Source organism: Pseudophryne corroboree, chromosome 5 (assembly GCF_028390025.1).
Source record: "Pseudophryne corroboree isolate aPseCor3 chromosome 5, aPseCor3.hap2, whole genome shotgun sequence".
Classification (NCBI taxonomy): Eukaryota; Metazoa; Chordata; class Amphibia; order Anura; family Myobatrachidae; genus Pseudophryne; species Pseudophryne corroboree.
This window is the reverse complement of record NC_086448.1, coordinates 794,666,132-794,679,052: the sequence shown is the minus strand read 5'-3', so window position 1 is coordinate 794,679,052 and position 12,921 is coordinate 794,666,132. Positions and strand designations below refer to the sequence as shown.

The window sequence follows — 12,921 nt, the reverse complement described above, 5'->3', positions numbered from 1 at the left end:
GTGTCGACCTTTTTGTGTATACCATTTTTAGGATGCTGTTAATTTGCTGATTGTCAGGATCTCGGCAGTCAGGATACTGACGACGGAATCCCCACAGCTGACAATGCCGACAGCCGTAATCCCGGTGAACCGGGGGCTATTCCCACTCGTGTGTGTCCACGGCAGCCATAGAGTAAGAATAGAACCTGTGGCGAGCGCAACGAGTCCGCAAAGGATACCCTTCGCACTTGTGCCGCTGCCGGCATACTGGCGGCCCGGAATGCCGTTATCGGTATACTGACGACCAACATCCCGGCCGCCGGTAAATCATACTGATCCCCCATTGTCATGATGACCTTTTTACCCTGTCAAGCTTTCGTACTTGTCGACCTTACCCCGCTGTCTACCTTTAACATGTTGACATTTTATCCCTGTTGATTTAATGCATGTTGACCTTGTGGGGACAGTATAGATCTTCTCCAGCACACCCAGGACGGGGCACAATGCAGAAGGGTGTTAGGGCGGATGGCACGGGGATAATGAAGAGAAGGAAAAGAATGGAGACTACTGTGTATTACATCCAATGACGGAGAAAGCATACGTGTTGTGCTCATTCATTTATCATCAAACCACAAACCGTGCAAAGGAGGGAGCAATCCCTAACATCTACAATGTGGAGGTTTCTGGTCTCCTATATACTGTATGTCTCCTATACATTGAATCCATTTCTTGTTCTCCAGGTTGACGCGGATGCCAGCTCGCTGAACGCCAATGATGCTTTCGTTCTGAAATTCCAAAATAACTCGGCTATTATGTGGCTTGGGAAAGGGGCCAATGAGGAGGAAATAAAGGGAGCAGAGTACTTGGTCAAAGTTCTGAAATATAAAGGCACAAAAGTAGCTGAAGGCCAGGAACCGGGTTTGTGTTAATGTCTATATAGAAATGATTGGGGGGGATGTTACAGGTGATTACTCTGTAGACATCAGAGGCTGTGACAGATGAGCAAAGCAATTCCAGGTGAAAACGTTTTAAGCAGTATAACACGGCTGTAACTAGGAGTATGGGAGCAGGGGCCGTTGGTCCCTGGGGGCGGCACCGTTGCTGCACCGCAGCACATGCAAACGGCTGGCAAAGTGCCTGGAACTGCGGCCTGTAGCCAGTAGAGTTGGGCCTAACCTATCAGAGCCGGCAGACCCACCCCTTAGGCGTGACAGCTTGATAAAATGTGTTTAGGGGGCGGGGTCGGCACAGGGCACACTGCCGCACTGTTACAGCGCTACTGCAACACACCTAAAAGTGTCATATTCAACAATTACTTTTAAAATGTCACCTTTTGTGTAACACTTTGGGGGAGATTCAAATGTTTGAAAAGTCAGTTGGGAGTCTGTTTTTTCCTATCTAACAGACATACACCCAACTGACTTTTCTTACATTTGAATCTCTCCCATTGTCTGTAAATTGTCAGTCATTGGCCTACCTGCGCTCTACCTCCTGAGTTTGTATGAGGAGTGTATGAGCCAATGGAGAGCAAGTTAACTGCATGGTAAATCCAGATCAAGGAACAGCCCTGAATATTGCAAATACTGGTATCATGGGGGTTACATGAAATATAAAAGCTGCTGCAATACTGCGTGTTACTTGCAGGTTGCAGTAAAAAGACAATGTGCATTTTGTTTACCAGGGTTGCGAGAGGGCATAACACAAACTACCGGGCCCAGACCTGCCAAAGAGATGCAGTCACACCCCCAATATCACCAAAATTCCCAAAGGGGTGTGGTCATGCCTCCAACACATGGCTTATAGACACAGTCAGTGTTGGACTGGGGCATGTAGGGCCCACCGGGGGGATGCAGTTGTAGGGGCCCATCTTTAGGGGTGTGGCCTGTCTCCAGAGGGGGGGTGTCCAGCCGCCACATTAGTTTGCCTAACTATTTTGCAATTATTGGTCCCCTAGATAAATATATACAGTAAATACTGCAGTGCATGCAAGATAATGTACTAGATTAGTAACAGCACAGTCTGAAACCTGATCCCTAGAGGATGGGGTGGGCCCCCAGGCAGTAGGGCCCACCGGTGGTTTCCCATGTACCCTGGTGGGCCAGTCCAACCCTGGACACAGTGGCTTGTCTCCTAATGTAGGGCAGGATTTATATGTATATTCTGTACTCAATGCAATATATTTTGTGGGATAAACAATGTAACTGATGCCTAGTATGGCCTACGGCCATTTGTTACTGTTATGAATGAAGGGCTGCGTTTCCATGAATATTCAATAAGCCCACAAAATGGCGGCCTATATTGTGGACATACATGTCAATTACAGTAAAGCCTATGTGACGGCAATGCACATAAAAGTATGAAGACTTTCCCCTATCTCCCAATATTTTGAACACTAAAGTGAGAACAGAATAAGCCCCTCCTAGGAACCAGAAACCACTTCCCAGTCTGCTGTCCATTTTATCCCCTTGGCCGATGCTGCAGAACCCTTATGGCACCATATAAATAATAATAGTGCACTAATCCATATGTTTGTTGGGATAACAGGTGTAGTAGAACAGAAATAGGTCCACGGCCTTAGTAACCTGCATTTGCTTTGGGCAGTGGCAGAGACTGACAGCAGTGCATTGCATGAATATGTATACTGTAATCATGAATACGTCTTCCTCCTACAGATATATTCTGGGAAACTCTCGGGGGTAAAAAGGAATATCAGACTTCCCCGCTACTTGAAACCCAACTTGAAGAACATCCACCAAAACTCTTTGGGTGTTCAAACCGAACTGGGCGCTTTCTAGTGAGTTGAACTGACATCTTAAGGACCACGGCCCAGATTTATCAAGCCTTGGAGAGTGATAAATTTGCACGGTGATAAATGACCAGCCAACCAGCACCTAACTGTCATTTTTCCAACACAGCCTGTAACATGGCAGTTAGGAGCTGATTGGTTGGTACTTTATCACCGTGCTATTTATCACTCTCCAAGGCTTGATAAATGAGGGCCCTAATATTTTTATATTATTATGGTCTGAGTATTTGCTTAAAATTAAAGGAGAACCCTCCCATTATTTAATAGTATATTATCTCTAAATTGGTAATAACACAACTAATCATTCTAATCATTTTTAGATTGTTGGTATTTTTTTATATGTTGTCTTATGGGCGAAATACACTGCTTACAGACGCTCTTTATAGCACATCTGTCTGTTAGAAGCATATATTGTATCCCTCTGGGACATGTTTAATCCTTAACAGTAGAAAAAAAGAACAAATTAAGGGCCCTCATTCCGAGTTGTTCGCTCGCTGCTAATTTTAGCAGAATTGCTAATAGGCTAAAATCCAGCAGTTTTGCGCATGCGTATGCACCGCAGGGCGCACGCGCTAAGCAAATTTACACAACACTATGCTATTTTACTCCCAGGCGAACTAAGCTTTTCAATCGCTCTGCTGATTGACAGGAAGTGGGTGTTTCTGGGCGAAAACTGGACGTTTTCAGGGAGTGTGCTAAAAAACGCAGGCGTGCCAGGTAAAAACGCGGGAGTGTCTGGAGAAACGGGGGAGTGGCTGGCCGGACGCTGGGCGTGTTTGTGACGTCAAACCAGGAACTAAACGGACTGAGGTGATTGCAATCTAGGAGTAGGTCTGGAGCTACTCAGAAACTGCAAGGAAATTGCTTTCATTAGTAATTCTGCTATGTTAAGATCAGAGACGTAACTAGGATAGGGCTAGTGGGGAATGTGCCCTGGGCGCCTTGGCAGGCCCAGAAGAGGGTGGCGGCGTCCAGGGCATCATGCCCCACTCGCCCCTGTCACGCCGAAATGTGAGGGGAAGAGAGCGTAGCATCTCTCCCTCCCCTCACCGTCGCTGCCAGCACTAGCAGCGCTGCCAGCAGTGCAGCGTGTGTCCGGTCTCCGGCGGCGTTAGCCAATCAGAGCTTGCGGACCGGCTCCTGCCATCCACTTTCTGGAATTGGGAGCACAATTTGATTAAATATTTTGCTAATCTCTTTGTATTAATACATAAAACATTTTAGGATTGAATCCAACTTTCTTACATTTTTTTTTTCAATTTTTTTTTTTTTGTATTCTATTTTCTGTACATATTGCAACCTCCAATATGTTTGTGACTATATTGATCTGATGTGATTTGCACTAGGTCGAGGAGGTGCCAGGGGAATTTACACAGGAAGACCTGGCAGAAGATGATGTAATGATGTTGGATACCTGGGAACAGGTAAATGGTCTTTTACGAAGCTTCTCTGTGAAATTTAAAATTGAAAAAAAATAATAATAATAATTGAGGTCATTTTAAATTTTCTTTTTACCCTGTGGAGCTCTCAGCTTAGTCAATTTACCCCCAAAACTATAGATTTATGATCAGAATGAATCCAGCAGATGGCGCCAGACTCAGCTTTACATTCTAGATCTGCCTTTTGGCGTTGTGAGAGGATTTACCTGTGTGAGATCATCACGTGGGATAATTACTATTCTAGTCCTTTAGGCTACTGCAATTTACCTGCATGTACTTAAGGAAATCATTAACACTGGGCTGGGCCAGGTGTGTTTGAGAAGACAGTGGAGAAATGTTCCTGCTTCTCTGGTTAATATTCAGGGTAAACTGATTAAAATAATAACATAGGTATGCGTATACCTGGGGTTTCTTTCCATATATAGGTAACTTTATTTTTTAGCATGTAAATACCCTCTTCCAAATTTTATCAGGAGTGCGCATACCCACGGTAATCCAAAATTGGGGGCAAGGTTTTTACCGTGGTAAACCTTGCGCCCAATTGAATTCCCCCCCTATGTATATAGTAAAAGTTGCAAAAGGACATGCAAAATACAATAAATTAAAGTCATCTGAAGGTGGAAATTCTTTTAAAGAGTAGGGCGAGGACGGATTTAGGGGTCACAGTGCCCCTAGGCACAACAGTAACGGCGGCCCCTCTGCCTAATTTTATTATTTTCATTGATTGGTTATTACAAGCCCTCATGTGATGATCAGAAATGTATTGTAATAATAAAAAAAAGCCACTAACTAGGACATTTTGTTTTATTATTCATTATGTATGCATATTTACTAAGCAGGACAACTTACAGGGGCATGTCCTACTCTTTTACACTCCACTCCAAATAGCATATGGTAAGTTTTGGACTGACAGTACTAAAACAAGCAGCCAGGTGCCACCCCCCAACAAGTGCTGCCCCTAGGCACATGCCTCACATGCCTAATGGGAAATTCACCACTGGAGTAGGGGGGAGATGTATCAAGCCACGGAGAGAGCTAATGCACAAATAATCAGTCAGCTTATTTGTCATTTGCGACTGTTAGAAGCTGATTTATTTATTTATTACCAGTCATTTATATAGCACACACGTATTCCGCAGCACTTTACAGAGAATATCTGGCCATTCACATCAGTCCCTGCCCCAGTGGAGCTTACAATCTATATTCTCTACCAGATATACACGCACACACATTCACACTCGAATTAATTTTGTTGGGATCCAATTAACCTACCAGTATATTTTTGGATTGTGGAGGAAACCGGAGTACCCAGAGGAAACCCACGCAAGCTTGGGGAGAATATACAAACTCCACACAGTTAGGGCCATGGTGGGAATTGAACCCATGACCTCAGTGCTGTGAGACAGTAATGCTAACCATTACACCAATTTTGTGTTTTAGGAAACTTCGCCACTTTCTTCTCCAGACTCTTATCTCTCTCCAAGGCTTGGTTCATCTCCCCCTTGGTAACCTACAGAAATGGAGGTCAAAAAAGTGTTGTTCATTTCTTTGTAAATATGTATATCTATCTATCTATCTATCTATCTATCTATCTATCTATCTATCTATCTATCTATCTATCTATCTATCTATCTATCTATCTGTGTTGTACTGTAGCACAGTGATAAAGAGGCATACAGTATGTTGCCAGAACCAGATTTGGGACTAGTCAGAATTTTGATTAATAATAAACATTTTTTTTTTTCTACAAGTTGGTCACTAAAATGCATCCTTGTCCATTATACTGTAGGTGTTTCTTATATAACTAATAAGATCTGTATTTGATCATTCTCTATAGATATTTCTATGGATTGGAATTGATTCCAATGATGTTGAGAAAAAGGAATCGTTGGTAGCAGGTAATTCACTTTACTTCTGTCTTGGCTTAGCATTGTAAATTGCTACAAATCCATTCTAAAAACCTAAAAAAATTTGTCCTGTAAAATAATCGGCTAAATGTAATATCCTTCGAGTTCCAGAGGTGCGGGAATTTTGTGCGAGTCTGTCACCTTAAAAAAAATAATAGTGTCTCATACCTCAGTGATGTTGCCAGCCCCGATTTGAATTGACAATCGGCATTCTTGGGAACATTGGCTCAGGACACAAAATGGCTGCCTCCTCTAGGTAATGTGACAGGTGCAGTTAAATGCAAAATCTAAAGAAAAAAATCAAATAAACTTTATCAAGCGCAATACGTACTGTATTGAAGTCCGTACTGTTTGTTAATACTGATGAAGGTTTTAAGAAGTCCTGAAGATCTCATATCCTCTTTGCATCATCTCACACCACAAGATTCTTAAGCAAAGTGTATTTCACATAAAATGTCCGGTAATCGGCCTTTAGCAGCAGTGCCCTTGGTCACCCATCTGACAGATAAGATATCGCAAGTTATTTATAGCTCCTAGTAGTCTGAGTCAAGTTCTAGCAGTGGTTGACCGTGTTGCTATACAGCTACTGTACCATTTTGCTTTATAGTCCCTATGTAGAGGTTTATTAATTAATTTTGTGGTTTGGGGTGTGCATTGCCTGAACTTGGTGGAGTCAGCCATTTTGTAGGCTGTGGTAATCTCCAGGATAATACAAACTACCAATTCCTCAGGTCTTTCTGATAATCAGATAGACGTCCATACAAATATGCCCTACATGGGCACAAAGTCATGTTCAGGAGTGGGCTAGGATGTGGGACGGAGGAGCATACAGCCCCCTCTTCCCCCTTGCGCTAGTCCCCTACTCTGTGTAGTAGGCCGATGCCAAGTCCTTGTGCTTCTTGAAACACTATCCACAGGCCGTGCTGCTAGGGTTCACTATATTTTGTCGACATTCTTGATATTGACATGGTCATAATGTTGACATATTTGTCATTTCAATATCAACCATGTGGACAGTCATCACTTAGACACTGATGAGATGCTGATATGGCTGGAAATGTCGACAAAATGTTCTTGGTGGTCCGATGGCTCCAACTGTGTTTTCTTCTGTTTTTTCTACCATTTATGTATCTCTCCCTCATTCTTCTGTCTGTCCGCGTTTTTTCCTTCATATCTCTCATTTTTAACAACCTTCTTCTGTCTTTCCCTCCTTCATATATATTTTCCCTTTTATGTACTGAGAGAGGGAGAGGGGGTCGTCGACTCGTCGGGCAGACTTTACTCAATAGATTCTATAGCCCCATCAAGTTCTACACAGCTGGACAGATATTGGTCTATAACTGAAAGTGTCAGATCTGGGGTATTCTGTGTTCCCGGTGGTGACACTGGTATACAAGTGGTGGAAGTCTGATGAAGGAAACTGTGAGGCTTGAGATAGGTCTTGCGCATAGGCAGAATGGAGCGATTAGTGAGGACCAGTGAGATGACTAATACCCAGACCAGAGGTGCGGAATCTAACACGCCGGCGGCCTTCACTTGGAACCCCTGCAAGGAGGTATAGGCTCAGCTGCGTCCGACGTGCAGGTTGCGGCCCCCTGCCTGGGTCTTCTGATACTATGCTAGGCAGGATGAATGACACTATCAGCTTGGATAAGGATCAGATTACTGGATGGAAATGCTGAATCTGTATCGGGTTGAGACCGATGATGAGACTTGTTGGGCTGGATCTGATGATGAGACTTGTTGGGCTGGATCTGATGATGAGACTTATTGGACTGGAACTGATGATGAAACTTATCAGACTGGAACCAATGGTCCTACTGGAACGGGTGGTATAACTTATTGGACGGAAACCGATGGTCTGATTGGAACCAATGGTAACTCTGTGCTGAGCTGATAGTCAAAGATACACTGGGTCTGGTATGCACCAACAGATACACTGTGCAAAGCTGGACACAGCAGGTTTAGCAAATAGGCTGATTGCAGCAGTGCTGGCAGAGAAAGGCCGGAACAAGTAACGCTTTGCAGGACGATGCAAACACAGCAAGTGTTCAGTGTTCAGACTGGAACTTGACAGGAGTGCTGTGACACAGTGGAAATATAATAGTCAGGCTTAACCTGTCAGGGAAGACAGAAGTCTGAGGGCCGGAGCCATGAACGTTGCTCAGGCAGCGACAGTCCGATAACATAGAAATAATGCTGAGTGTGGGCACACTGAGGTATATACAATATTATCAAGGTCTTAGCTGAACTGAATTAGTCATTGCAACAGGGAACTGTAGACTACTGGCAGAAGTGGTCTGAGGGCCGAATTCAGCATGGATCGTAGATGTGCGAAAAAACGCACATCTACGATCCATTACCCTGACAGGCGGGGGGACGCCCAGCACAGAGCAAGTACGCTCAGCATGCCGGATCCAGCCCCCCCCCCCCCCCCCCCCCCCCGCAAACATGCAAAGGCAGCTGGCTACCCATCATGTTTCTTGTTGCTGCGTGTGATGTCATGCAGCCGCCGCGGCCCGCCCCGCCCCGCAAACGGTTTGGATATGGCTTGAGTTATCCGGAGCGTGCCCCCCCCAACGTAGAGTCAATGCCCATTTAACGCCACCGTGACGCCCCCTTCCGCCCCTGCAAATGCCTGGCATTCGCATAAGTCGTTCGCATAAGTGAGATGCGTTCCATGCAGAATTAGGCCCTGATTCCGGAGTATCTTCAGCGCAGATGGAATGCGCTCAGGAGCCGGTGATAAGCAGAAGCAAGTACTGAGTAGAGATGAGCGGGTTCAGTTCTCAGAGAACCGAACCCTACCAGACTTTGCCTTCCAAGTTCGGTTTCGAGCCAGGCTCAGGTTTTCCCGCCTAACCCGAACGCGGCAAAACGTCATCATCCAGCTGTCGGATTCTCGCGGGATTTTGAATCCATAGAAGGAGCCGCGTGTTGCAGCCATTTTCACTCCAGTTTCGGAGAGTGCATTAAGAGGACGTGTCCTCAGTGTTCAGTGTCGGTGTGGGGGCGGGAAAGTGGGGTGGCGAGTCTTGTGCTCTGTTGTGCTGCTCAGTCCAGTCCAGTGTAGTCAGTGTATTGTGCTGCATCAGTCCAGCCAGTCACAGTGTTGGTGTCCTCTGCTGCCATATATCCAGTGTAGCTGTATAAAGTGGTGCTGTGTTGTGCTGTCCAGTCCAGTGTAGTCAGTGTATTGTGCTGCATCAGTCCAGCCAGTCACAGTGTTGGTGTTCTCTGCTGCCATATATCCAGAGTAGCTGTATAAAGTGTGGTTGTGTTGTGCTGTCTAGTCCATTGTAGTCAGTGTATTGTGCTGCATCAGTCCAGCCAGTCACAGTGTTGGTGTTCTCTGCTGCCATATATCCAGAGTAGCTGTATAAAGTGTGGTTGTGTTGTGCTGTCTAGTCCATTGTAGTCAGTGTATTGTGCTGCATCAGTCCAGCCAGTCACAGTGTTGGTGTTCTCTGCTGCCATATATCCAGAGTAGCTGTATAAAGTGTGGTTGTGTTGTGCTGCATCAGACCAGTGGTAGTGTCCTGATCATCAGTCATTCCAGTGACGATATACGTGGCTGCTATACAGTATGTCCACTGCTGCCGTATAATAATAATTATAACAACAACCACAAGTCCCTTACAGTGGTGTTGTGTTGTGCTGCATCAGACCAGTGGTAGTGTCCTGTTCATCAGTCATTCCAGTGACGATATACGCTCCTGCTATATGTCCACTGCTGCCGTATGATAATAATAACAACAACAACAACAACCACAGGTCTCTTACAGTGTTGTTGTGTTGTGCTGCAACAGACCAGTGGTAGTGTCTTGGCCATCAGTCATTTCAGTCATTCCTGTGCCGCATATTGTCTTATATAACTCCCAAAAAATAATGGAGAACAAAAATTTGGAGGATAAAATATGGAAAGATCAAGAACCACTTCCTCCTAGTGCTGAAGCTGCTGCCACTAGCCATGACATAGACGATGAAATGCCATCAACGTCGTCTGCCAAGGCCGATGCCCAATGCGATAGTAGAGGGCATGTAAAATCCAAAAAGGTAAAGTTCAGTAAAAAGACTAGTGATGTGCACCGGAAATTTTTCGGGTTTTGTGTTTTGGTTTTGGGTTCGGTTCCGCGGCCGTGTTTTGGATTCGGACGCGTTTTGGCAAAACCTCACCGAAATTTTTTTGTCGGATTCGGGTGTTTTTTTAAAAAAACTCTAAAAAACAGCTTAAATCATAGAATTTGGGGGTCATTTTGATCCCAAAGTATTATTAACCTCAATAACCATAATTTCCACTCATTTTCAGTCTATTCTGAACACCTCACAATATTATTTTTAGTCCTAAAATTTGCACCGAGGTCGCTGGATGGCAAAGCTAAGCGACACAAGTGGCCGACACAAACACCTGGCCCATCTAGGAGTGGCACTGCAGTGTCAGGCAGGATGGCACTTCAAAAAAATTGTCCCCAAACAGCACATGATGCAAAGAAAAAAAGAGGCGCAATGAGGTAGCTGTGTGACTAAGCTAAGCGACCCAAGTGGCCGACACAAACACCTGGCCAATCTAGGAGTGGCACTGCAGTGTCAGACAGGATGGCCCTTCAAAAAAATACTCCCCATACAGCACATGATGCAAAGAAAAATGAAAGAAAAAAGAGGTGCAAGATGGAATTGTCCTTGGGCCCTCCCACCCACCCTTATGTTGTATAAACAGGCCATGCACACTTTAACGAACCCATCATTTCAGTGACAGGGTCTGCCACACGACTGTGACTGAAATGACTGGTTGGTTTGGGCCCCCACCAAAAAAGAAGCAATTAATCTCTCCTTGCACAAACTGGCTCTACAGAGGCAAGATGTCCACCTCCTCCTCATCGTCCGATTCATCACCCCTTTCACTGTGTACATCCCCCTCCTCACAGATTATTAATTCGTCCCCACTGGAATCCACCATCTCAGGTCCCCGTGTACTTTCTGGAGGCAATTGCTGCTGGTGAATGTCTCCACGGAGGAATTTATTATAATTCATTTTAATGAACATCATCTTCTCCACATTTTCTGGAAGTAACCTCGTACGCCGATTGCTGACAAGGTGAGCGGCTGCACTAAACACTCTTTCGGAGTACACACTGGAGGGAGGGCAACTTAGGTAGAATAAAGCCAGTTTGTGCAAGGGCCTCCAAATTGCCTCTTTTTCCTGCCAGTATACGTACGGACTGTCTGACGTGCCTGCTTGGATGCGGTCACTCATATAATCCTCCACCATTCTTTCAATGGTGAGAGAATCATATGCAGTGACAGTAGACGACATGTCAGTAATCGTTGGCAGGTCCTTCAGTCCGGACCAGATGTCAGCATTCGCTCCAGACTGCCCTGCATCACCGCCAGCGGGTGGGCTCGGAATTCTTAGCCTTTTCCTCGTACCCCCAGTTGCGGGAGAATGTGAAGGAGGAGCTGTTGATGGGTCACGTTCCGCTTGACTTGACAATTTTCTCACCAGCAGGTCTTTGAACCTCTGCAGACTTGTGTCTGCCGGAAAGAGAGATACAACGTAGGTTTTAAATCTAGTATCGAGCACGGTGGCCAAAATGTAGTGCTCTGATTTCAACAGATTGACAACCCGTGAATCCTGGTTAAGCGAATTAAGGGCTCCATCCACAAGTCCCACATGCCTAGCGGAATCACTCTGTTTTAGCTCCTCCTTCAATGTCTCCAGCTTCTTCTGCAAAAGCCTGATGAGGGGAATGACCTGACTCAGGCTGGCAGTGTCTGAACTGACTTCACGTGTGGCAAGTTCAAAGGGTTGCAGAACCTTGCACAACGTTGAAATCATTCTCCACTGCGCTTGAGTCAGGTGCATTCCACCTCTTTTGCCTATATCGTGGCCAGATGTATAGGCTTGAATGGCCTTTTGCTGCTCCTCCATCCTCTGAAGCATATAGAGGGTTGAATTCCACCTCGTTACCACCTCTTGCTTCAGATGATGGCAGGGCAGGTTCAGGTATGTTTGGTGGTGCTCCAGTCTTCTGTACGCGGTGCCTGAACGCCGAAAGTGGGCCGCAATTCTTCGGGCCATAGACAGCATCTCTTGCACGCCCCTGTCGTTTTTTAAATAATTCTGCACCACCAAATTCAAGGTATGTGCAAAACATGGGACGTGCTGGAATTTGCCCAGATGTAATGCACGCACAATATTGCTGGCGTTGTCCGATGTCACAAATCCCCAGGAGAGTCCAATTGGGGTAAGCCATTCTGCGATGATCTTCCTCAGTTGCCGTAAGAGGTTTTCAGCTGTGTGCCTATTCTGGAAAGCGGTGATACAAAGCGTAGCCTGCCTTGGAACGAGTTGGCGTTTGCGAGATGCTGCTACTGGTGCCGCCGCTGCTGTTCTTGCAGCGGGAGGCAATACATCTACCCAGTGGGCTGTCACAGTCATATAGTCCTGAGTCTGCCCTGCTCCACTTGTCCACATGTCCGTGGTTAAGTGGACATTGGGTACAACTGCATTTTTTAGGACACTGGTGACTCTTTTTCTGACATCTGTGTACATTTTCGGTATCACCTGCCTAGAGAAATGGAACCTAGATGGTATTTGGTACCGGGGACACAGTACCTCAATCAAGTCTATAGTTGGCTCTGAATTAACGATGGATACCGGAACCACGTTTCTCACCGCCCAGGCTGCCAAGGCCTCAGTTATCCGCTTTGCAGCAGGATGACTGCTGTGATATTTCATCTTCCTCGCAAAGGACTGTTGTACAGTCAATTGCTTACTGGAAGTAGTACA

General features: G+C 45.6%; 1 protein-coding gene across 2 annotated transcripts in view; it reads left to right on the top strand.

Moving 5' to 3' along the window:
- The window catches only part of LOC134928552 (scinderin-like), a 122,681-nt gene that overhangs the window by 101,139 nt on the left and 8,621 nt on the right, over positions 1–12,921 (top strand). For both annotated transcript variants that reach the window (XM_063924427.1, XM_063924428.1), the window contains exons 12-15: positions 720–897; positions 2,652–2,773; positions 4,132–4,209; positions 6,062–6,122. In XM_063924427.1, coding sequence (XP_063780497.1) covers positions 720–897; positions 2,652–2,773; positions 4,132–4,209; positions 6,062–6,122 — 439 coding nt within the window. The remainder of the gene's footprint in view (positions 1–719; positions 898–2,651; positions 2,774–4,131; positions 4,210–6,061; positions 6,123–12,921) is intronic.